Here is a 27,578-nt window from a genome sequence, read left to right on the forward strand (position 1 = left end):
GCCATGGGGATTCTGACACCCCCTACCGCCATCCTGTTCATGGCGGGTTTCAGATGGCGGTAGGGGGTGCCGCAGGGCCCCCGTAAGAGGGCCCCGCAAAGTATTTCAGTGTCTGCTTTGCAGACACTGAAATACGCGACGGGTGCAACTGCACCCGTCGCACCCCTGCAACTACGCCGGCTCAATTCTGAGCCGGCGTCCTCGTTGCAGGGGCATTTCCTCTGGGCCGGCGGGCGCTCTTTTGGAGAGCGCCCGCCGGCCCAGAGGAAATGTTTGAATGGCCGCCGCGGTCTTCTGACCGCGGTGCGGTCATTTGGCGGCGGTACCTTGGCGAACGGCCTCCGCCGTCCGCCAAGGTCAGAATCAGGGCCTGAATGTGCTTTTTCTACAGAGCTAAACCTTATTTAAGACTTAAGTAATTTTCTGTATGTGCAAATGCATGCATTTTTTCCAGATAACTAAAACATCTATATTCAGCCCACCATCACCTGTGCATATTCACCTGCCCTAATAATATAATATAATATTATATATATATATATATATATATATATATATATATATATATACATACACACAAACACATTCACACATATGTACATACATATATATAAATAGACATCTGCAGTGTCAAAAAGACAAAATAAAAAAACTTGAAGCATAACATACCTTTCTCCACCACGTCAAGCAGATAGTGGTCCTCGTCCACGATGTCAGCCTGACCTGCTGCTGGGTAAAGGAGACCCCGGTGTGGTGGCCCATGGTATCCCCCAGAGCTAGGTCCACACCTCAAGGCTGTACCTCTTGCTGGGCCTGCCGGTTCCTGCCAACATGAGGGGGAGATGGCACTGTGCATAAAACACCTCCTCCAAACAAATATTGTGCACAGTGGCCACCGTGCACAGACTTTGGGGGGGTTACAGCAGCTAACTCCTCCTGTAGCACACTCCTTGCCATAGTTGAAGAGGGTAGGAAGTAACAATAAGAACTAAAACAGAGAGACTGAGGGAAAAAATGAAAAATAAAAGCAGAGTGCCATGAAAAGGAGACAAAAAGGTAAAAGAAACTTGAAAAACATGGGTGCAATATGCAGAAATGGGATGCATGCTGTTGGATGGGCTCAGGAACACAGAAGGGAAGGAGCAGACTAGATATGAAATGCCACTTCCTAATCAAAAAGGTCACACGTGTGTCATGTCATTTTGCGCTATTTTTTATGCAAAATATGTCTGTGTCATTTTTCGCACAAAAGGCAGGGAGCTCCATTTTGTGTAATTTTTTGAACATTTAGTATAATAGTACTAACCGTCATTCCATAAATTTTGCAAACAGTTTTTCACATATGCAAATGTGTCCTCCCCATGTGCGCAACCTTTGAGACAATGTATGGGATTTTATTTAATAAAAGTCATCTAAAAGCGTTGTAATCACTGGAAAATATCTTTGCATGTTAGAAAGGATTAGCCTCTCCCTTTAATAGAAAGAATTCTTTTATCAAATATAAGGGAAGAAAGATGTAATCTTCACAGTGATAAAAATTCAGACTCTGCTGTGCCTTCACCAAGAGTGCACACAATCACTGTTTCTTTATGTCCACAGTGACTCCTACAACACTGGAGCTTAAATCACCCATAACCTGTGTAGTGTCTTGCATGATTTAGAACGCAACCTTTCTGGTTTCCACAGGACTCCATGTTAGTGTAACATAATCACTAGAATAGAATGTAATAAAAAACTTAGTTTAGAATGATGGAGTTCACAGGTGCAAAGAGGAATAAAGACGTGTGATTTACAGCTCCGTGTGGGGATAGTCTTTTAAAGGGTACCAGGCTGGGGAAGAGAAACAACCTATTAGTCATCTATTTTTTAATATCTACTTTTTATTCAATCTAAATTAGTAAGTGAACCCTGCCCTAAAGCAAGTGGATATAAGTACACTGGCTAACTAGAGGAACAGGACAGCTTCCAGAAGAACCAGCTCAGGCAAGTGCCTGGGCAGAGCCCTGTTACCTGCTCTAATTAGACGTACTCTGCCAACTCTTAGACCAATAATTAAAAATGTAAGTATCTTCCCTCATGAAGCAGCTGGCTGTTTGAATCCAAAGATCATGTATAATGCCCTCATAAATTGGGAAATGACCCCAAAATCCCGGATACATCACTGCAAGCTTAAGCATCTTCATTAGCGCAAACAGAAATGTTCAAATTCTAGCCAATGACTGCAATACTATTCAATACTTACAAAATAAATGAAATACAAAGTAACCTCAAAGGAGTAAAAATTGAATTTACATTTATGTAAAGCAATTTAGAATCCTTGTGTGGATGCTAAGTTCCCATACAAGTACAACATGATTTCTAAAACAAAAGTGTCTTGCCCACTAAACAGATTACCTGTTTATAGCTTATTTGTCCCCAAACCAATTATAAAATTCGTAATATAATTTATCCTTAGACCAGAAGATGGTAAATGAAATCAATTGGGAAGGTTGCATTTTTTAATTTGCACATAGTTTAAGCTATCAATATATATGTTCTTACCATCGATTTGTGACATTACATTTCAATTGACAATTACTATAGCCCAACATCCCTTGATAAAATAATTTCACTGAAATGTTCAATGTTAAAAAACATATAAGAAGCTTTCAAGATAAAAAGATAAATCATGCTGCCCATTTACCTTGAAGGTGACAGGGAACATCATAATCAATTTCCTCGTGTCTTGATGGGCTAAGAAATAGAGTACCATCTACTAATGGAAACTGCTCAAACACAGGGAGCACACGGTGGCACAGGGCACAGTTCACAACATTCCTGTGGCTAGCGCTAAGTGCTGAAAGAATAAATTTTCGGAGGTCCTCTCCCTGTCCTAATTGGGCATCATCTTCCATTCGAACATGGAAAGTGTTCAGCTTATGCCGTGGTATATGGGCAAGAAGGTCTGAAAGGTCGAGTCTCCTCAGGAACTGGACTGGGGCTGGCAAGTGGCCTGACCTATGCCCCTGTACACCAGAAGCTGCATAATCATAATGGGCATTCCTGAGCATACCAGAGGGAGACATGCTCTTCTTGTGAGGTTCCAAGTGAATGGCATTCTTTAAAAACTCTCCTAGGTAGCGTGAACTGCGGGGACCGCTAAAATGGGATGGCGAAAGAATTGAGTACCCAGAAGGGGGAGACTGTCCAGGAGATCCACAAGGAGAGCGTAGACCATAACCACCAGTGGCTGTCCCCTTTTCTTGAGAGTTCTGCCTATCCATTGAATGCTTTCGTTGGGGGTCATAACTTAAACTCTTCTGAGGTTTGTTTGCAGCACGACACTTTTTAGCATCATCTAGGGACTCGGAAATAGATCTACCAGGGGTCTTCTCTGTAGGAGCTTTCTTCTTCTTGTCTTCGTGCATCCGCTTCACCTGGTACCAGTCGGTATCCTTTTTTAAATGACCCTGCCCACATCGGCAAGAACAGAAACGGAAAGCAAGATCATATCCCTTCTTTGTCCACATGTTCTGGCGACATTGTTTTTCATTCCAACTCCTAGCTCGGCCAATGCAGTTAAACTGTACAAGGATGCTGCTCTCCCATTCATAGAAGCACTGAAGGTGCATCCATGTGCTGTAGGGACAGTGCTCGTTGTTGCATACTACTTTCTGGTAATCATCCTTCTCCAAATCAATAGACCTTCCCAAGTTACAGATCAATGGGGTAGCACATTGTACTTCTGTAGAAGGAAAGAAAAATAAAATACATTTTTACAATGGATTCTCTGGCAATGAATTTACTCCAAGTAGACACTGTAGTTCAGCACTTCTGTTCCAAAATCTGATGGCCTAAATATTCCTGACATATTGTTCAATGTTATTAGGAATGCTCCTACCTGTCATTTTGCACCTGGGTATTACTTTCAAAGAAATCAGGATTTTTGTTCCTACTCCTGTTAGGTCCTTCTTGTCTCAACCACAAACATGCCACTCAGACTCAAAACCCCAACCTACAACCCACAAAAAGGCACATATGCTTTTTCTGTTTTTATCACTATTACTGTCAAGAATAAAGTATTCAGATTTTCTCCCAGATCAAATTTCCCATTGTTCAAAGGCATTTATAACACCGTCGTTCTACTCTCATTCTCACCCTACTGGACATCAGACCACTTCGTACAGTCCTTGTGTAAATTCCTGACAAGCACTTGATTTTAAAGACCCATATGCTGAATCTCATTTTGCTTATGAAATTCCGGGTTCTTTATGTCAAACAACTACATATATCACTGACCACTTTGATGCTCACATATCATCACTACAGTTCAAATGTGTTACTGAAACATGGATAGATCCAAAAGACTCAGTCACACCAGCTGCCCTCCACAAAGAATTTGACATGTTCTATAAACATCACGAATCTGCTGCAAGTCTATCATAAGTATGTCTTACAGCTATACTACACCCTTCACATTTTGTTATGGAATGTAACTCTGTCACACCTCTTTCTATTTGAATGCCCTCATTTTGAAAATCTATCCCTAGCCTTGGCACGAGTGATTGATACGTTATTCTTAGTCAGTCTATCACCCGAAACCACGGCTGTCATGCTAGTTGATTTCAACACTGATGTCAACCATGCCAGAGGTCATTACTCTAGGCTAACTTGTAAAGCCTTTTGTCTGTGTACCCCCGAATCTCCCTTCAAATGACAGTGCCCCCAGCTTAGACTTCTATAAATCTAAGGGTAGAAGAAAACTACGAGGGGGTTCACAAAAGCTTAAAAACCTGGCTTTTTAACTGAGGTCCAGGGCTAAAGCTTTCAGCTGATTCATGTAGGTATCAGACTGCACCTCCACGATGTCCATAGGGTAGCTGTTTGCACTTAATTATTTCACTCATCTATTCATTCATTTCAACAATCTAACTCTCTCAACCTTCCTTACTCAATTTGTCCAACAGCTCACTTATGAGCATTCACTCTCTGCCCCTATTTTCAAAGCAAACTACTTGATTTTATGCTCATCCCCAATGGACGCTCACATACTTAACCAAGCATTAACTCCCCCAGAAAAGACCACATCATCCTACACATCAATGTCTGCAGCCCTGATTATATTATATTATATACCTGTACAACTACACAGGATGGACCTGCTTGACGGTGCATGCTGCTTGCGGTGTGCTTGCCTATTGCCAATGTCTTGTTCTGGGCATGGCAATGCCCCAGAGCTGCGCGCTTTTAGTCTGAGGTTTTTCACTCCATAGTGTTGATTACTGGTAATACACAGAGAGGATGCCAATGGTGGCCTTGTTTGGCTATGGCTATATTACCCCTTCAAACGTGAGCAAGCTCACGGCTATCATCTTATCACTGGCTAAGCGTAGAGTAGCCATCCATTGGGGGCAGATTTCCTGCACTTCGAGTGGCATGCTGGCTGCAGGATGCTGCTTATTGCCAAGAGCAACTGGACACCTATTGGGGGCTAATGCCGTGCACTCCCGCCCAAAGGACATTGGGCTCCTTTGGTGGCCTATTCACTGGTGCAGTGAACTGCAGAAATGAGAAATTAGCATGTTACTTTTCAGGAAGATGCCTCTTGACTCTGTCAGACTGCGCCTACCAGGATGTATGCTCAAATTCACTAAAGCGAAGACATGGCTTGCTCTGGGAGGACTTTCACAGGATTATGAACTCTCATGACATGCACTGGGAATGGACTGATTCACAAGGTGATGTTTATTGTACTGCTAGGTTCTGGGGACTTTGACTGCATCGACGTGCTTTGTGTTAATGTCGGTATCTAGTCAGTAGCTCACTGTGTGGTTTGGTTAATCTTTCTGTTGTACTGAGGTTCCTACCTTGTATATGTTTTACGTTCTATTACAATAAAAAGTATAATCAAAAAAAGTCAGCAGCCCCACTCTCCCAAAACCTACCATACAAAACCCAATATACAAAAGGGAGCACAATAACTTGGAACGTCTACTTCACTCAACTACTTCAATGATACCTGAAGGACAATCTTTAACAACCATTATTCTCCATGCACCTTCACCACGACTACTATCTTCTCAACCTCGGATCTCTCCCTCTGTTAGACAAAAATTGGGGTTTTCCTTCGCAAGTGGAAAATGACAAGTCACAGAACACATGTAGACTACAAAATAACCCTACACAGTATCTTCTGCACTAAAGAGTGCTGATTCTTCATACTTTCAAGATATACCTCTGCTGACACCCACAGTGACTCACTTGCATAACAACTGTCTTCTTGACCCACAACAATTCACTGACTGACTCAGTCCTGCCCGTCTAACGCAGGCTTTGCAGCACATCCAGACTCTAAATTCATTAACATCTGATCACCCTAGACTCATCAACCCCTACCCGGCAAATCATAATCTCAATCTTTCATTCCCTTTAACATTCACAATTTAACTACTCTATTCCTGGAAATTCTTGCTGAGCTCACCCTTTCATCCCCTAAAAAAAAATCACATGTCTAGCACTATCATCAAGCAACCTATCTCAACTTGCCTCTTTAATCATTCTCTCCGTTCTGGTACTTACACCCAAAGCTAGCTTCAATTGAACTATTGTCCTATCCTTACTCAAGAAACCTACTGCTGATCATACAACCCTGCAAACTATCTTCTGGAGTCAAAACACCTGTTTTTTTATCTATCCACATTTCTTACTTCCCATTACCTGATAATATTGTCTAATATGGCTTCATACCTCTACACTCTACTGAAACTGCATTTTCGCACATGTACAGCTTCATCACATCTGCATACCATAAAAAACATTAAATCCATACTAATACTCTTTGACCTTTAAGCTGGCACTGCCAAATACATTACCCTTACTACTACACTCATCACTTTAGCCTTAACCCATTTGGTTTTTATCTTACCTCCCCAACCAGTACTTTATGGTCTCATGTATTATCAGACTTTAGACTTACTACTTCTTTGCCAGTTGGTGCTACAGAAGGTTCTGCTCCGAGTCATACATGTTTCTCACTTTAAACTACATCCCTACCATACAGCATATTACCACTAGTATTCGCTCATCTGTATGCTGATGACATGCAAACTTTCTTCTCCTTTGCAATAAGCACGTCTGTACTCCCTTCAAAAGTCCCCAGATGCCTCACTGTTATTTAACACTAGGTGGCTAGAATTTCTTCATGCTAAACTTCTTCAAAACAGAAATTATCCTGGAACTACATTGGCTCCCCTTTCTGGCCTGCACCATCTTCAAAACCAGATACATAATTTACATAGACACCATGAGCAGCACCCCAGTAGTTCTCGTACATGGCACACCCACAGCCAGGGTACATCAGACGGCAGACTAAGAAGAGTAAAGAAAAACAATAGGTCTTCTCTGGCTTTACACCAAGGATAAGGAACAGCAGCAGCTCAGTATTCATCAGGACTGCCCAAAGGCTGCTCAAATTTAGGAAGGAGTTGAAGACTCACCTCTTTAAAGAACACTGCTTTACAATGTGTTACTATTCCAAAACCCAGCCTTTCTCTCCTATTACTCGTTGACTTTATGGTCGTCTTAGGCCATGATAAAGTATATAAAAAAGTATAAATAAAAAAAAGGGATGGATGGAATGCTTAAATTCATCTCAGCCACAGGTAATTACTTGGGGCAGCATCCTAGTCTATAGCCTTTGGTTTTTTGGCACACCATACCTCCTCAGTTTGGACACAGCTTTATGCAAATGAGTCTTGACCCTGCACCAATGGGTAAAGTCCAGCCCATACTGTCTTACTGTGCCACTGGAGCCAAGGTATACCGAGCCCATGAGCCATAACTAGGGCGAAACTTGTCCTGGACTGCTTGCGTTCCGTTTCAAGGAGGACCTGGCTTGGCAGTTCAGGCTGGACTGTTCCCATTGGGGCAGGGTCAAGACTGATTTATATAGCTGGGTCCAAACTGAGGTGGCATGGTGTGCAAAATAATGATGGATTGGGATGTGGTCAGAGTAATTACCAGCAGTTGAGATCAATTCAGTTCATCCCTTTTTTGTATACTTTAGTGTGTCTTAGACCATGTACATTGCTCCAGTGCCTTTTGGCTAGGTTTGTGCCACAGAAATACCACATACATATATACCTACCTACATACATACATACTTACGTCCCTGCTGAATGAGAACGCACATTGATCGCAGTCTGTATTTTGAAACACTAGAGATCCAGTGATGCATTAACAGTTGGTGATTGGTTACTGTTACACATGGCCTCATATGAAAAGAAATGTACAGGCTGCAAGACCTACTGGCAGTATTCATTCAGATATAGGGTCCATGGGTAGCCCTATATGACGTGCCCTTATTGCCAGTCATGCTGGGTTAAATGTATGTGAAGCATGGCTCTGCTAGGGGGATAAAGGCATCATTTTGTTTAGAACTACTGACCAATTTTTGGTGTAGAATTTATATATAGAGACTTACAGGGGTTTCAGCATAATGTTTGATGATTTCAATTCAACCTACATCACACTATTGGCCGCCCTCAAGATTTTTTTAATCTCCATTTTGCATGTGACTGGCCAATTCACCTCATTAATACTTATATTTTCCCTCCTCTTCCCATCCCAGATTGAAACGACCCTGAATGTAAGACATTTTATATATTGTTTTAGCATACATGCCTCATAATGCTGTTTGAGCAAATTATGTTTTTTTGTAAGAACTGGCTTGATAATGAGTGGGAGCAGTGCTCGAAGGCCTCTGTTGATGGCATTAGAATTACAGATGTCCTAAGGTGAGAAGTATTTCTTGAAGGACTTAAGGATTTTACAGACTCCACCCTTGGTGATAGGGGTAAAAGGTGTGAGAGTGGGTCAGTGAGGAATAGGAGCTGAGAGGAAGGGCTCAGTCCAATCTGGGTGACATGTTTGTGAAGCAGCATGTGATGTGTAGATGGCTGAGTGTACAGCATCTGCCACCAGAGAAAGACACTCATTGGCATCAAAAGAAGATGCAGCAGGGGTGAGGGATAATGGGCTGATACTAAAAACAATGGGAATGGAGACAGCTCACAAATTTGAGGAGGATACTCAGTGTTTCCCTTGTAGGAAACAGGATTGTTGAGCTATGTGAGAAAGCGACCCAGTTATGACCTCCCCCCAAAGCCAAAATATGTTAAGACCTACGGCAAGAATCCCAGGATTATTCTCTGTAGACAAACCAAACCAGCAAGGGATTCCTCACAGAAAATTTGATGTGATGCATCAACGTCAAAACAGTGTTAGAATTAAGAAACAATGAATTTGAAGACCCCCCCAAACAGATTTGAACTGAATATAATTTGGATAATAAAATGACACAATATGAATACAATGGGAGTTATTAAGAGGAGTTATTAAAAGAAACAAAATAACAGCCCCCTAGGAAACACTGGGGTCCAAAAATGAATGTCAGTCATTAGGGTACCACTGACTGTGACCACACTGGGACAATACAACTAGAACAATAGCACACATGTTCAAACAAGAATATCTAGTAATAATTTTAAAAGTACATTAGAAATCAGAATCGGGCTCAAGACAAGCACAGCAAACAAGGTGGCACTGAGCAAATAAGAGCTGGTGTCTTTCGCATCTGGTATCCCGAGGTCCATCCTACAATGACTCTGCAAACTTGGCCAAGTTCAAACCTATCAGGACTTGTCTCTCAATAACAGTGATGTTAAGCAGTCAGACTTCTCAGAAAGGTGGTGTGGGATTGCTTCAAGCTCAGAACTCAATAACCCAGCAACAGAACAGTTGACTGTACAACCCAGTGTTTTTCGTTTATAACAAAAATAAAGTACTTTAATAAACTCAAAAATTAAATACTGCACACCACGATATGCAGGTACAAAACCAACTGGAATGGAGCCACTATATTTTTAAACCAAAAACCCTAAAGCAGGGTCCACGCCGGAGCCTTACTCCTGGGGACAAAAGAGAAACTTTAAATAAAAAGGAAAGGCGATACACTTTCCCTACTTTAACAAGAAAAAGACAAATGGGTATTACCTTCCCTAAATTAGAGGCTTCCCTTGCAAAAAATACTTTGCCAATATCAGAAAAAGTGATTTATTTTCCTTTTGTTAGACCATCACCCACTCTAGTAGTGGCATGATTTATCATCGTATCTCTTTCTGGTCCCTACAATCCAGGATAGGAGCGACCATTTTTCAGAGAGCACTCTGTATATTTTAACTTCCGTGGTACGTAAAAAGAAAAATATACCTCAATCCAAGCAGCAGCAGCGGATGCAATCTGTGCCAGCAAGAAGGCTCTGACACCACTAATGGTCTCTAGCTGGTTGCAGACCCAATTCTGGGTTTCAGGTGAGTCGGGCAGGGAGTTGGAGGGTGAGAGGTTGCATGGGCAACCAAATGCACTTCTCTGGTGGCTGCACAGCTCCAACTGGGTTCATGACAACAGGACAGAGGTGTGTGTACAGGTCCAGGTAGAGGTCACAGTAGCACAGTCCACTTCAGCCACAACTTCAAGACTTGCAGTGGCCTGGTTTGTTTGGGTACAATGCTCAAATTCTCAGCAGCAAACTCCACTCAGGTACTCTCCAGGATCACAGTGACACAGTCTGCACTGGCTACACTTCCTGCTGGGATGGCCCACAGTTCTTGACTTTATTCTTAGGTTAGTCATCACCCAGGTGCTGCAGGACTGAGAGATAGCTTATACTTCCAGGACTTAGTCCAGGTGATGTCCTCTCACTTCTGGGAGGCTGACTGTTAGACAGATACCAGCTTTGTTTGCACAGCTGTCCTCTCAGAAATCTGCAGAGCACTTCCTTGGTCAAATAGAACTTGGAACTGGAACAACAAGAGGGAGCGCAGCTCCCACTTTTATACAGCTGAAGCAGACAAGGGGAGGTGTGTTATCTGTCCCCACTCTAAGAGCCGGTTTTGGTTAGTTCTTCTTTTCTTGTGTGCATTCCAGTATATCTCCAAGAAACAGTCTTTGGGTAGTGTTCCTTATAACTGGGTCGTTTCTGTTTTCAAGCACCCACAACAAAGGCACAAAGTGGCGTGACCATTCTGCACTTGACTATAGACTGTGATATCAACAGTGATGAGGAAAATACAAAATATTGGCCTCACCTAAAGGAACCTTCCAACTCTGAACAAAATAACTTGAGTACTACCCGTTACTTCCATCATCTACCAAATGACAGTGCTGAGGAAGACTAATCCCCGTCATCATTCAGTGAAAACTAATTAATAAAATTTCTAAAAGAAGTGCTAGTTCCTCATTTCCCAGTTGACTGTCCAGTTCTCCTCCCTTCAGCTTCAGGGATGTCAGCAATCCAATTCCACTGTCTTGGGAAAAAACCTCACCTCCATCTTGTGTACATGAATAGCCTTGGGCCTCTTAAAAGGGACTCCACAGGTATCCATCACTGTGGTTCGCTCATACACACACAATGCATGTACCACAAATGTTACACATATATGCACTTGCATAACGTGTAGTAGGATATTAGTTCTAGGACCTAGGTTAGCACAGGTGTGGAACTTTACATGTATGAGTAAGCAGGCCTCTAATCCAGTGACATAGATATAAAGACTGGTCACAAACTACTGATTCACAAATCACAGTACATTACCTTCAATCTCTGCATGCTAAGCCTAGGACATGTATGGTAGTCTACTGTCAATAAATAAGGGCATGCTTGTTGCTCCCCTCCAGACCCACGGCAGGTCCACAACCGCACATATGTCAAGACCGTTGCACACATGCCTCACGTTAGATTAGTGTGAGGCTGTGGCCGAAACAGAAATAACAAAAAGAATACCAGATACTCACTTAGGCACTCAAGGGAGAGGGGCATAAGAATGTGCACTATGGATGGGACCGTCCCATCCCAGCAGACACTTATTTTTGATAGGGGTCAAAACATGTTGATATCCTTAAAGGGTACACTAGAACCCAAAAAGAAATCAAAGAAATATGGAGAGTGTTCCGAGATAAAAGTTTCATCCTGTTAAAGTAAAAGGAGAGAGCAGATTACACCCTTAAGCGGTGAATAAGTAGTATAACGAGATACAATGTACTGCTTAGCTACCATTCCAGGGTGGAAATCCTCTCCCTTTTATTGCTTCCACAGGATGAGACTTTTATCTCAGAACAAACTCAATTTTTCATTTCATGCATAGGTAAATGATTTGGACTGGTCAAACTATGGGACAATTAGCCTTTTTTCTTCAAACTATTGAAAAGCAAAAGCTCCAAAAATGGAGAGGGTCCAAATTACTATTCTTCTGTGTAAGTGCCAATTCATAAGATAGGGGACTCAGCCAGAGGGCAGGGACCCAAACGTCCTCAAAAATCGAGTATACAGCGTAGAAGAGAGGTAAGGTCCCACACAAAATTCTTGAAGCAGTCAAATTCAAGGTTTATTGCATTATTTATTCAATCATTATTTTACTTCCAAACGTTCAAAGAAAGACACTTCATTTCCTTTAGCGAAAGCAACATCCAAGATAATGGCACAAGAGGAAGAAAAGAAACAGCCAACACGTGTTTCGCCCCCTCTGGCATTATAAGCCGGGGCTTTCTCAAGGCTGCGCAGACATGGCTCTGGATGCTACAATGCTTCTGCTGGCTGATCTGACTGCTTTCAGCACCAAGAGTGACCGAAGAGTGATCAGTAACGGAGCCATTGGGAAGTAAAATAATGATTGAATAAATAATGCAATAAACCTTGAATTTGACTGCTTCAAGAATTTTGTGTGGGACCTTACCTCTCTTCTACGCTTTCTTCAAACTATGTTCTGCACAATCCTGGAATATGCACTCATGGTAACACAATCCCACACTTTGACAAATGCAGTGCTTTATTCCTATCTGATTAAAAGGATTCTTTACTTTGCAATCTTCTAAATATAATGCAGAGTTCAAGAAATGCCTACATTGTTTTGCTCACGATTTGTGATACAGGTAATTCATTCATTTGTGAACATATATTCATTCTGTTAAGAGTTTCCTATAACAGGAACTTTCTTAATTTAGTTACTTCTCCTGCTGACTTGGACCTAGCCACTTTCCAAGGTCAACCAGATACAAGTTGGTGGTTCACCTCACAGGACTGAGGTGTATGTAGGCATTCTTTCTCGTTGACTGACAGTGGGTTAAGGTCAAACACGACTTGGTGGTTCAGTCTCTCTTAATCCATATGCGCCAAGTCTATTTCAGAGAAGAATGGTCCGGCTATGTTCAGAGTGCCTCCAAAGGTTCAAAGAAAATCTCAAGCCCACCAGGTCACACTTGCTTCCTTACCTCTTGTTGGGAATGGCTCTGGTGGCCCTGGGAGGCCCTTGGTAGCATTCTTGCTACTATTCATCAAGAGATGTTGGTTAGGAGTAGAGAAGAGTCTTCCAAAGCTATACAGCGGGATTTGCACTTGTATGCCAATACTTAAATGTTAAAGTACATATTTCTATTATTTGGAAAGGATGGAACATTTGCTTTCCTAACATGTGAGATTTTGAAGCTGGCCAGTTTGCCACAGCACCTCAGAACTAATGCAGTAGGAAGCACATCAATAATCTGCAAGCCACAGGACATTCCTGTCAAAGAAAGGGTATTATGCTTTTTGCTTACCCTAGATAAGGTCTTGGTTAATAACACTACAACGTATAAAACTAATAATGAAGGTTGAAAATCAAAATTCAGTCTTTCCACTGGTTTTGTCATAATCTTTTAACCATCATCAAAATTAAGTTTGTATCAGTATATAGCAAACAAATTTGCCAGTTCTCTAATAGTCCTATTACAATATCATAACATCGAATTGCACATTCAAGTATGATTTATCATCAGAATACAAGAGATAGAAGAATCTGAGGGCCTGATTTAATTTTGGCAGATGGGTTACTCCATCACAATAGTGATGGATATCACATCCGCCCAAATTTAAATCCCATAGGAAATAATAGGATCGATATTTCGGCGGACAGGATATCCATCACCGTTGTGACGTAGTAACCCATCCGCTGAAATCTAAATCAGGCCCCAAGTTCGTTAAAATGCCAGCTGTCCAAACTAGTACTGAAGAAAATTCTGGACTGTAAAGAAAATTACTAAAGACAATTTATTAACGAGTGATTTAGAGAATCAATAGTATAATTACTCAAACTACAAAGCCAGCGATTAGATGACAGCTCCTGCCTGTCACAAGAATTTTCTTGCTCCAAAAATGTACCGTGCAGCTTTTTCATATCGAAAAATCCAAAATCATCTCTAAAAATGTCACTTTTTAAACCCCAGCCTATTGAAGCTCTTGAACAGAAAACGGCGTTTCGGGCAGGTTATGTTTTTAATATAGAAATAAAGTACCTTACATTTAAATCTATGTAGCTGTGCTCAACCTTTTGGATACATTCACAGCTGAGTTACTAAAATGTTTACCTGTCATTGTCATTTAGAAAACATAGCTTCCCTTTCTTTTAAATATAGGCCTACAGTCTATTTCACCACTATTTTTTGCTGGTATATGTTTTCTCCTAGATGTATATGGGGAACACACCTCCTACATGGATACACTGGAGATTTGTTTTTTGGGCAGCTTACATCACATGTGCATGCATTATAGTAGACTTACTAAAGTTTCAAATTACAATTTAATCAAAGAAGCTTTCTACTGAAGCACATGCAGCTGGAGGCTTTGGAGTGTGCCCCAGCTGCACCAAAAGTCAGAATACGAGATATCCAAGAGGACCAAATGGGAATCTATAACAAAAAAGAATCAGGAAAAAAAGCAGAAACATTCCTTCACACATTAAAATGGCCAAATTGCTTGTGGTCTGATGACATGCAGTTTGCAGACCCATAACTGAAAATGTTTTGAGACTGTTGCTTCAGTGCACAGAACATTTAGGCATAGCTGTCAGAAAGTAGGTGTTTTAGTTAAATTTCCTATGATTGGTAAAGCAATCTGTGTCAGTGACGAAGACTGCCTTCAAAGTGGAAAGGGTGGAATCTCAAACCATCTGATTCAGCATTCCTGCCATCAAAGTGAGAAAGCACCACAACTTGTACATTGGAGCAGAAACTGGTCGAAAGGATTTTACCTAGTAAATAGGGCTCAGCTGATAAAATAGTTGTTTGTCGTTTTAGCTTCATTTTATTACAAGCAAACAACAGTCATTCAAGATTAGATGAGACAGTAATTGCAGTGGTACACGTCATGTGATAATGACACTTAGTTGGAGCTTGATTTTGTCTGCTTGACAAAACCAAGTCATAACAGTAAATACATGTAATGTTTTGTGACAAATTCCACTTTTATTATTTATTAAGCACCAAAAATCAGCCAACATTTGGTAGCCTTGTCTGGAAAAAATACGTTTCCCCATGATTCAATAATTTGTGGAACTATCTTTAGTAGCAATGCCTTTAAGGAAACATTTCCTATAAGGGTATATATGAGGCTCTTGTGGCCCACTATTGTTTAAAAAAACGTTTTAATCTCGATTTGAGGGCACCTGTTTATATTCATCTCTCTTCATGCCCACCAACGCAGCTCAACTGGGTTGAGGGCTGGACAATGACTTTGCCACTCTTCAATTATGATTCATTTCTTTTCAGCCAATCAGTCATAGATTTACTGCTGTTTTTTATATCTCTGCCCTGATGCATTTTTTACGTTTGGCTAAGATGAAGCTGTTGAGAAGAAGCTCCCACAAAAAATGCTGGCATATAGAGGAACTCAGGGTGGACATGAGGATTGTGTGGTGTCCAGGTCTTGCACGTGCAGCTGCAAAGCACGCTCAAGTCATTACCTCTCCACAACCATGCTGGAAGGTTGGGATAAGGTTCTCATGGTAAAACGTAGTCTTCCATATTTACCAAACATATAATTGTGAACTGCAGTAAACAAATTTCATGCTGGTCTCAACTCTCCAGAGGGCCTTATTTTAGAAATATTATGGCTCATTCAAGTGCTATTTAGCAAACCTAAGCCTAGAAGCAATGCCAGGGCTGTTTTGGAGGTTGCACCGGCAACAGGCTGCCGGTGCAAACTCTGGGATTACGACCGCGGCGGAAGCGCTGCGGTCGCACCGGCGGGACCAGCGGTTTTCCGCCACGTTGGTCTCAGCGGTTTTAATCCGCCAGGCGCTGCCCAGGGGATTACGAGTCCCCTTCCCGCCTGCCTTTTCATGGCGGTAGGAACCGCCATGGAAAGGCTGGCGGGAAGGGGAGTCGTGGGGCCCCTGGGGGCCCCTGCACTGCCCATGCCTTTCGTATGGGTAGTGCAGGGGCCCCCTGGCACAGCAGACAGTGAAAAGCGCGACGGGTGCAACTGCACCCGTCGCATGGCCGCAACACCGCCGGCTCCATTTGGAGCCGGCTCCCATGTTGCGCCGACATCCCCGCTGGGCCGGCGGCACTCTGTTTCCACCCGCTGGCCCAGCGGGGATGTCATAATGGCCACCGCAGGAGTGCGGCCACATTGGCGGCCGCACGGCGGTTACAACTCGCCCGCCAAAGTTGTGATGAGGGCCTATATGTATTTTTTCATAAGGTAATAACATGGAATTTTAAATAATTGTACTTATTTTTTCTTACATCACCGTAAGTAATTTTCGGAGTACACAGAGGACTGCAGTACTGTACCTGTCCACCTCACCATCTTGTTAGATTAAAAACTGCTGCAATAATAAAATCCCCAAATTGAAAAGGACCGGGATAAAAATGTAAAGTTGGGACGATTACCCTAGTAATTCTTACTGAAAGCAGTAATGGACTAACCATGTTTTTACTCCACTGCTGCGTACTTACATTTGTCAGATCTGTTTGACAACATGACATACAGACTCACCTAAGCGTCTTAAAACAACCCTCCATTTGACAGCCAGATCCTGCGGTTTACCACTTATGTAGTACTATCTCTCTGCAATAAACAATTTTTTACATTATATTCATCCAAAGATAAATAGATACAACTGGCTTTGATTGCTACAAACCTAGCGATAATCTTTCTGTGGGCACAGACAAAACTCCAGATTATACTGGTTCAATGTATCGGGCACTTCCTTGGTATGGAGAAACTGAGAATGCTTCTAGAACAAAATAATAAAAACTTGGGGGTGGTGTGGGCTCTATATTACCTTTTTCTCCAATTAATTTTAAGAACTAACATGGCCCACAATTTCAGGCTTAAACATATTATGGCATAGTTTAACAGCTAAAGCCACAGCAGGAAGACTCAGACAGACTCGTTTACAGATTAGGGAATAAGCATAGAAGGTGGAGGACATTATGTTTTGCATATAGCAATATGCTGCATCGATGCTGAAGCTTCATACCCCATATGTGTGGGAGGGAGGAGTGTTTAGGGAGTGTCGGCTACTAATTTTGTGTTTCCCTTACCAGCCTCTGAATATAGGCAGGTGTCTTTGTTCCTTCCTCTACAAAACCATCAAGAAACAGAAATTATCCACAAAAACAACCTTGTTACCTACAAATAATGTAGCAATTCTATTAATATGAAGATGAGGCATGCAGACAATATGGCTCAGTTTGACCAAATGGTTGTTGGCACATGGAGGCTATTAGTTCGTTAATAGTAGAATAAGTAAGCTAATGGGAAATGTGCTCAAAACAGAGGAATTCAATCTGGGTAAACAAGAAAAGTGTGCAAACATCATTCATAATATGCAGGGGAAGGGTAACCTCTGTAGTGGTTCAGAAATCTTGCCCTTTATTAATCTGGGGCTCAAGTAGTTTTCCAAGAGTGTCTACTAGGATTTTTTTTGTTAACCTGAAATAAGTCAGAAATGTTCTCCAACCATAGAGGGGAAACTAACCGGAGTAGATGTCTAACACGTTTTAAAGGAATTTTGTGACTTGAACACTAAATCCTTAACAAATGCATAGCATAAGACACATAAAATGACAAAGAATTGCTGATTTTTTTTCAGTTTACGCTCAGTCTCCAAAACCATTTAACTTTCTGTGCCTAAAACTATCGACTGCTTTAAGTGTGAGCCTCTCCTCTCATTTTTTCCATTGTCAATATGTTGCAGTGATTAAAAAGATTGATACATGTGAGCAGGTATTTCAGCCTGAGCATATAAGAAGCAGTAGCGGCTTGCGGTGATTCCTAAGGGGGGGAGCGCGAAGGGAGGGGGATATTAAAACATTAACAATTATTAAAGGGAAAAAAATGTACCTTCTCTGCCACGCGCTGCTCCTCTCTCCCCGTCATCCCTCCAGGGACAGGCTCCCAGCATGCCCTGTGCCAGTCCTGACACTGCTCAGAGCAGCGTCAGGATTGGCTGGGAGCACCAAGCCAGGGCACTCCCAGGCAGACTGGGAGCCTGTGCAGGTTCTTTCACAGTTGCCGGGCTTGAGAGAGCCTACTGTGCATGTATGTTTGTCCGGCCAAACATACATGCGCTCCCTCTCAGTGCACGTCACCCCCGTGGCCCCGCCCCTTTCAAAGAAAAGGATAATAAACATAGTTTATTATCCTTTTCTTTCAAAGGTTTTGCAGCTGCCGCTGCTGGCTGGGAAGGAGACACTCCTACTCCCTTATGAGGAGCCACCCTGATAAGAAGATATTTTTAATCAAATTCTACAGTGGTGGTGAAGAACGTAATAAATTTAAACACTACTCTATTCAAACAAAAAAATCCCAAGATTACATATCAGTGAGAAGAGACACCATCACTCTAATAGGTTAATAGGTTGCTTTATACATATCTACCAAAAACAATAATTATCTTTTACACACCTAAATGGAATTTAGAAATGCAAAAATGCCATTTGTGGGTGCAAACAGGCTGATTCACAGTCAGGATCGGCTGAAATTTACTCACTCAGATCAAACCTTCATTCTAGGAAAATCTGCCAGTATGAAAAAATATATTATAATATCCTGGTTGTGAGTAAATGCAGAATAATGTATGTTCACGAAGGAAAGAGGGCAGGAACGTGTCACTGGGAAAGCAATGATCACTCAAAACATTACAACTTTGTGGATATTTACAAGCCATATCGAGGAGCAGCAGGCGGTGTGCAATCTATCAGATAGGGGACTAGATCCAGAACTTGAAATGGGAACATGCTGCAGCAGTGGTTCTTAACCTTTTGGCTTCTCTGGATCTCCGTTTTATCTTTATTGGATCCAGGGAAGCCTCACTGAGTCATTAATAGAAGCCAGGGACCCAGGCCTAAACATTGTTGATGATTTGAACAGCAAGACAATCCACAAAAAATACAGAAATCATCATTCCATCAAACATATGCACAAATGATAACACATCTTATTTAATTTGCAAACAAATCAAATTAAAAAAAATACATGTAATTTTAATGGGAAGGTTGGAGCTTTTTTAAATTCAACTGAAGCCACACATCATCCATACTATATCCTGTTTGATGCAGCTGCACTGCTCCCACGAGTCAATCTGAGAATACCAATTACATTTGTAGCCTCCAATTTCAAATTTCTTTACATTTACAGTACGTTTTTTATATTTTTCAACTGTACATTTAACCACTTTATTTATATACATGTTATTAATGTGTTAATATTATTTAATTTTCAATTGAGGAGGCTTAGCAGACTCCCTGGGGGTCCCCAGACCACAGGTTGGGAATCATTGCGCTACAAAACAAACTCCCTCCCCGTCTCCCTGAGCCACTTCTTATAATAATTTCGTACAATAAAAGCAGCTATTTACTGCTCGTAATAGTGTTTTTGTGTGAAAAAAGGTGATATTTGCACTATGGAAGGGCATGAAGAACAATAATAAATCTCAAAGAAACACTGAAACAAATCAGGCATTTAAGTAAAGCAGGTCTTTAGAAATGCTAAACTGAAGCCGGGTCAGTTTAATTATGCACATAGGACGCATTTAGGCCTCTAAACTATGCATAATATCTATAAAGACAAACTGGAGAAATGCCCGGAATGTTCAGGTGCACATGCATTGTCACGTGATCAAAGAGGTCAGAGAAATGCAGGCGTACTGCGAGAAGGTGGCTAAGCTCGCGAAAGTGATTGCAGAGAAAGCAAATTGTGAAATCACCAGGGTGTGCCTTTAAGGTCTATCAACGACGAAGAAATAGGATAGTCTGAGGATGAAGCTTGTAAATTTGTGCTTGCTCTCACCAAGTGAAAAATAAAGATTAGCTGGAAATCGAAAAGAATATCATGCAACTTGATGTGTAATGTGTAATGTTAAAAGGTGTCACTAATCTGTTTAATGAGCACAGGTATGCAAAATGTAAGATCGTAAGATATATAAGTGCTCAATTTTACATTTTAATTATACTGTTTTTTCAAGTACTAATGACAATTTCCACACTACAGAATCACCCAGGCACGTCAGCATTTATTTAAGGAGCTGTCGAAAAACATTAAGTGAGCACAGAAAAACCCAAACTATGAAGAGTTTGTAGTGGCAGAAAAAGTTTTAGAACGTACACCACTGACAGTCAATTGGAACAATCAGTGGCAATGTTTAGCAAAATGAGAAATTACAACCCGCTGGAGTAACATCTGCCTTCCGTAACTATATTTGTAGTAGATTCTGTATTTCCATGCAGATTCCAATCTATTCTAATCAATTCAAACTTGCATACATTACATTTAAAGTCATCCGCCAACAAAATTTAGTCCATCTTCTTCATTACAATATCAGGAGGATGGAAGAACCTCAGAGACAGGAAGGGTTTCACACTTAAATATAAGAAATTCACAACACACCTCACAGCAACCCAGTAGTTCTCAAGGCCAGCCCCCATCTGTATCTACATGAAGACCTATGTCAAACAATGAACTATCTTCGGTTCTGTAAAAAAAAAAAAAAATCCACTTTTTTATTGTTGGAAAATGGGTTATTGGTAGGGCAGGTAGGTACCTACACCTAGCAACAAGCCACTAACCTCCACATAGGTACAGTTAGGTCTCAGTAAATTAATCCCAGCTCTACCCTTGGTAGCTTGGCATCGAGCGTCAAGGCTTAACTTAGGAGACAAAGTGTAAAGCATTCAAATATCACAAAACAGTAATTAAATAAAACACAGGAAACAGTTTAAAAATCCAAAACCAATTTATAAAAATAGCTTATATTTTTATCTTTAAAATGACACAAAAACGATTAAAATCGGTTCAGGGGAACCGGAGATATGAATTTTTAAAGTATTATTATTTTCTAGCGCTTAGAAACAAAAAGCGCCAATCGGGTCATCTGGTTGCACCAGGACCGGGGCAAAGTCAAACTTTCAGGCCGACCGCGATGGAGCCCTGCTCGGCTACAAGTCGCGGGAGGCCTCGGTTAAAAAGTTACCTTCTGACTTAGTCTCTTTTTTGATGTTTTTCTTCCCCGGGACGAACCTGCCAGTTGAATCCGACCTCCTGGAGCCCTTGTCCGGATACGCGAAGTCGGTTTCCTCGGTGGTGATTTTTACCTTCGGACTTAGTCGTTTTTTCGAGATGAAAATCCTTCGACCGGGGTAAACCTGGATCTTGATCCGACGTCCATGGAGCCCTTCTCGGATACGATGGCTGGGAGGTCCCGGTCAACTTTTTACGTTCGGACTTAGTCTCTTTTTTGGATGTTTTTCTTTACCGGGACGAACCACGGAGTCAGGCCGGGTCGCGGTTGAGGCAAGCCGGCTAGAATTTCCGCGTCGGGTCGGTCACTTTATGGAGCTTTTTTTCAAAAATTCTCCAATCTTTTCCAAACTTCTGGGGCTTCACCCAGATGTTCTTTTAAGGTTCTTTTGGGGTCCACAGCTCACCCCAAGGGTCCAGAAGTTCTGTGATGGTCCTTGGGAAGTGCGGACTTCAACTCCCAGAATGCACCTGGCGCAAACTCCTTTTTGGCCACTGGACAGTGGTCAGCTGGTCGCTTTCTTCAGGAGTTGGTGCAGGGGACTCTGGTTTAGCAATTTTTCACCTGTAGCAAACAGGGAGTCCCTTCTTGAACCAGTTGAAGCCAGGCAAAGTCCTTCTTGTGGTGAAGCCCAAGTGTGCAGCTGGTGCAGTCCTTCTGAGTGCAGGGTCCAGGTGCAGGCCAGGGGTCCAGCAGGGCAGTCCTACTTCTTCTTTAGTTCCTTTCTTGTTGAATTCTGGAGGGGATCTGAGGTGTGGGGGCAGGTCTGCCAGTTTTATCCTTGCTCCTGGGTGAAAAGCAGGGGGGTCCTGATCCTCCAATCAGGGACAGGGTTGTCCCCCTGTGATTACCACTTCCTGGGAAGTGTGGCAAAAATCCATCCCAAAAGGCAACAGTCTCCAAAAATCCAACATGGCTGAATCTGATTTTTGGAGGTTACATCTGGCTGAGCCCACCCACTGGTGTGGCTAAAAATCATAAACACACCCCTCTCCTGCCCTCTCCTAATCTAATCAAAGGGGCACCTAGTTGTCTGGGGTTGCAGGATGTGGGGGTGTTGCTGGGTGCTGCAAATGTCCTTCTCTGCCTTTGAAGACCAGTTTGGCAGCCCTCCCCCTTCCTGCCTCACCATCTGCTGAGGGGAGATTCTCTCCCCCAAGCACATTCCTTTGTGTGAAGTCAGGCCACTTCACACCTCATCAAGGTAGCCTGGCAGAAGCTGCTGCAGGCTGGCCAATCAGAGCCCAGCAGCAAAAACAATGCAGAGCTGAAATTGGCAACTTTTTAGGTAAAGTCTAAACTTTTTACCTGGACAAGTTATATTAAATCCAACAACTGGAAGTTGTGGGATTTATTACAACAATTAATTTCATACCAAATTCTTGGTATGTAACATTTAAGGAGACTTTAAAATTTAAAATAAAGTCTGCCCATTCTAGCCTATGAAGGCCATTTACTTCAATGAGGGAAAAACGAATTTGGCTGTTTTTACCTCACCAGGGCTTATAAATCTATTTTTATAAAATCCCTGCTTATAGTTACATGGCACCCAGCCCTAGGGGCACATAGGGCACACCTTAGGGGTGACTTATATGTAAAAATAAGGTAGTTTAAGACTTTGGAAGTACCTTTAATTCCAAAGTCGAATTTGCATATAACTTTAATTTAAAAGCAGCCAGCAAGGCAGGCTTGCTTTTAAAATGACACTGGGCACCTCAGCAATGCACCTAGGTGTGCACCACCTATGCTGTGGTCCCTAAACCTACATGCCCTACCATATACTAGGGACTTATAGGTAGGTTAACTTAGCTAATTATAATTAGCCTAATTTGCATATCCATTTTACACAGAGCACAGGCCCTGGGACCGGATAGCAGTACCCAGGGCACCATCAGAGTCAGGAAAACACCAGCATAAAGTGGAAAATGGGGGCAAAAAGTTATGGGGCCTCTGCAATCAGCCCTAGTTTCTCACATCTATGCTCTATCTTGATCTGTAAAAGCTTTCCTACACCCCTTGCTTCCCCTCTCCATTCCCTTCATTAATCTCTTCCTTCACCATCTCCCTGTCTTTTCTGGTTGACAAATGCCACCACACCCATCCTTCTCTCAATTTTCTTATTCTTATCTTACATCATCCGCATGTGCTCGATTATCACCCACCCTTACACCTTTAACTTAAGTGACGTAGCTTTTTTAGCAAGATGGGGGGGGCTTCAGGTTTGGCAACAATTAAGCTGGCATATCACGTTAAAATAAATTAAATAAGAGTCACGGCGTGGGTGGGCTTAAGGGACAGTGGAACGGGAGAGGAGTGGGGATTGATAAGGGTGCTTAAAATTCATTTGTTTCCAAAATAACCAACATGTTTTAAGACCTTTGATTCGGCGGGGATAATCCCAGGTGAAATCCAGCAGACACCTCACCATATCCAACTGAAAGCACCTTTATTGAACTATTTATTAGAGAATACATTTATTGGGGGGGTGTAACACTGCAACCCCACCTCCTTTGAAGCTATGCCCCTGTTTACCATTTTTGCCTACCCTCTCCTGTTTACTGACCCAGGTTCTCGTCCCCATCGCTCCTTCACTCCTCCGAAACCATTGCCCTATCTTGTTCTAGAACTGCCCTAACCCAAATCACTTTCCTGTGCTTATACCCCCTCTAATCAGATTGTCCTTGGCTTCACTTCCCATCTCTACCTCACTCTAATCTTCCTTTTAAAGTTTGATCTTTGATTCCAACCAGCTTGGGAAAAGCAAAGTAGACATTAAAGGAGACCAGGAGCAATAGGAGATATGCTTTGCTAATAATTTTCCATGCCGTATAGGGGTGGAGAAACACCACTCAGGGTCGTCTACAAATGGCACTAAACTCCGGCATGCATGGGAACAATGAGTGGGCAACTCTGATGGAGAGGTTGTGGAAAAGAGGGGACATTAACCACATACTTTGGTCCTATCCCAGGCTGAAACCCTTCTGGGCAGCGGCACTAGCAATAATAGAACACCTAACTGGCTCTGACCTAGCTAGGTGACCCGAGTTAATATTGTTTGGGTGCCCTGAGACTGATACCTAGCCTCTGTATGGTGTTCGGGGCTGGCTCATTTCTCACCTACTTCTCTAAGCAAACAATCCTGGGGCTATGGGAACAACAACTACCCCCCTCTAAGAGCAAGTGGACAGCAACTGTTGTGATGAATTCTGGGAATGGAAAAACTCTCAAAACCTGCAAGGTAGGAAGACAAGGACTTAATTGAACAATGGAGTCGTTTCTTGAATTTCTTCAATACAGACTACATGGAACTCTCCTGTCCGAAACTGCTCTGGGTGTTAAAGATTTTGGACCCTTCTTAACTGGATGATTACAACTCTACAATTTGACCACAGCGCATGGAACCCTATCCCTCACCTCGATCAGTGTAGATGAGCAGAAATGGAGGAACTAAAGACATTTGTGGGAATAGTGAAAGAGGCGGCAGGTAAGGGGATGGGGGAGGGAACGGCTGGTGGGTGGGAAAGAAGGATAATCTTGAGCGACCGTATAATTTTTTTAAGTTTTACTTTCAGTTTTATGGCTAAAATGGATAAAGGTCAATAAAAATGTATTTAAACCTAAAACGTTATGTATTACATACGCCCTTGATGAGCAATCTTGATTAGATTTTTCTCGAACAGGGCCATGCCCTGATGAAGTTTGTTATTGGGTGAAACGCAATGGTTGAGCTTTTTGTATACGGAAGAATAAAGAACATAAAGGACAAAGAAAATCTTCTCTCTATTAATGTGCATGTGACTGATTTAATAAAAAATTTCTTCATTCTTTACTCATGTATGTTGCCTCTCGAATACAAAAGAAAGTGACTATGAATAGACTGGATGCATTCCGGTTCTTGCACCTGCTGCTCACTTAGCTAACAGCTGCCGTCTAGATTGTTTCCTTTATTAAAAAAAAAAAAATCAAATGTTACTGAGACATTATAGTTAGGCTCTGAATTCATCGCACAAAACCAGAGAAATTCAGCAGTTACAGTTAGAATTATTTCAAGCTACTATAACTTGTGGCCTATGATAACTATAACTCGCGCCCCCGCCATGCATAGTATTTTCTTCAATACTTTGCTAATGTTTCATTTATATTTTTATTCAGGTTATATAAGTTGTCATGAGTGATGTACTATCTGGCGTAATTAGCAATGCACAGCGAGAGCACGAGTTAAAGCTACCTTAGGGCGTGAGTTATAGTAATTTAAAATAACTATAACTATAACTGCTGACTTACTCTGGTTTTGTGCAAGTAAATCCAGAACCTAACTATAACCTCCCTGTAACCTTTGTTTTTTTCAGTGAATTTCTATGGTTTTATTTAGCATAAAGTAATTTTCATCACTATACATTAATCCAACCACCGCCACGCATGGTCTTCAGCCACGTGCATCCAACCACCCCAACCACCCAACCCCGTGCTGCACATGGCCTTTGGCCATGTGCGGCGGGAGTTGCCTGCAGGGCCCATAACTCTGGGTGTGAGAATAGGTGTGAGAGGGTGTCTCTGGTTCTGAGAGTACGTGGAAGAGACTGTCTCTGGGTGTGAGTGTCTCTGTAAGTGGGTGTGTGAGTGTCTGTGTGGCTCTATGAGTGTACATATGAGTGTCTGAGTGGGTCTGTGAGTGGGTGCGTGAGTAAGTTGGTCTGGGAGTGGTTGCATGAGCCTCTGAATGGGCCTGGGAGTGAGTCTGTGAGTGTCTGAGTAGGTCTGTGAGTGAATGCGTGTCTGAGTGGATCTGTGAGTAGGTGCATGAGTGGTGAGTGAGTGTCTGGGTGCATCTTTGAGTGTGTGTGTGTGTGTGTGTGTGTGTCAGCAGCTGTGTGAGTGACTGCCACAAAATAACCTCATCTGCCCTTTTACCCAACAAGTGTCCACAGCTTTGCATGAAATATCTACCCAAGTGGAGCTCTTTCGGCCTCCTGGGGTAAATGTCTAGTATGTATTCTACACTACCGCTGTGTAATGGAGGGCAAGGAAATGTCACAGGTGACCTTGTGTTAGTTTTGGCAACATGATTGTTCCTGTTGCCGGTTTCTGTATAATTCTGTGATAATATGAATCCTCCTAAGGAGAAGCCAACGAGACTACAAATATGTAATCTCCACCAAACCAGGATCTTTCCTCTTATCTATATGAAGTAAGTGCTTGTTTGTTTTGTGGAGATGTCTTCACATTCCTCAGCATTAAGAATGAGTCATCAAAATCGGTGGGAAACACACTGTGGGGAGCCCTTTGGGAAGATGTACATCATCCTGGCAAAAGAGGGGAAGAGCTTTGCCTACCACTAAGGTGGACAGCGTGGGGGCAAGCGGGCGCAGTGTTCAGGTGATTTGCACATTTGAATATTCGTAGCAAATTAAAGGGAGAACCAGGTACTGTAGGCCCCCACCCTCCCTGGGCAGATTTTGGCCTCAGCTACCCTATCCCTCAGGGCCAGGCCATGTCACCTAGGTGCCCTGTGCACCGAGTGTGCTTGAAGGGGACCGCAGGGGAGCCTCAAAGCTCCTGTGGGCCCATCCAGCTCCCCAACTCCTGCAGGATCCGGCACAGCTTTTGCACACAGGGAGGTGCTAAACATGCAGCTCCCTGTCTGCAAAAACAATAGTTTCATCTCTTTCCCTGCCCGTATCTATGCGGGCAGGAAAAGAGATGAAAACTGTGCTTCCAGCGGGTGAGAGCATTTTGACAGCTCTCGCCTGCTGGAAGCAGAGTGTTTGCTCTGACTTGGCGGGAGCTGTTAAAGTTCCCGTCAAGTCACAGCAAACAGCTGTGTCCTGGGAGTGGTCACTCTGGGACATAGCAGGAGCCGGCCCTACGGGTAGCAATCCACATGGCCATTATTGGCTCCACAAGGGGAGCAGTGCGGCCCCCCTCCAATGTTTCATTTTGACCCAGGGAGGTGGTGGTCCTCATATGTCCACAACACACCCCGTTTATTATTTTTTCAGCCCCAGGGAGGTGGTGGTCCCCAGAACTGCAGAGGGAGGGCCACACGGTATCCCCTGCATAAATCTGATTCAGTCCCTGGGAGATGACGGTCCTCAGTGCTGTGTACAACCTCCCCAATTACAATTTAAAATTTTGCCCCAGGGAGATGGCAGTCGTCGGGGCTTCGGGGTGACCACATGGGCCCCTGCATAAATTCCACAT

The 27,578-nt window shown here is 42.6% G+C and overlaps 1 protein-coding gene across 1 annotated transcript in view; it reads right to left on the reverse strand.

The window, feature by feature from the left end:
* The window catches only part of HECA (hdc homolog, cell cycle regulator), a 221,165-nt gene that overhangs the window by 102,126 nt on the left and 91,461 nt on the right, over window positions 1–27,578 (reverse strand). Inside the window, exon 2 of the mRNA XM_069234306.1 lies at window positions 2,684–3,724. Within this exon, the coding sequence (XP_069090407.1) occupies window positions 2,684–3,724 (1,041 nt within the window). The remainder of the gene's footprint in view (window positions 1–2,683; window positions 3,725–27,578) is intronic.

The sequence above is a fragment of the Pleurodeles waltl genome, chromosome 5 (genome assembly GCF_031143425.1).
Source record: "Pleurodeles waltl isolate 20211129_DDA chromosome 5, aPleWal1.hap1.20221129, whole genome shotgun sequence".
NCBI lineage: Eukaryota > Metazoa > Chordata > Amphibia > Caudata > Salamandridae > Pleurodeles > Pleurodeles waltl.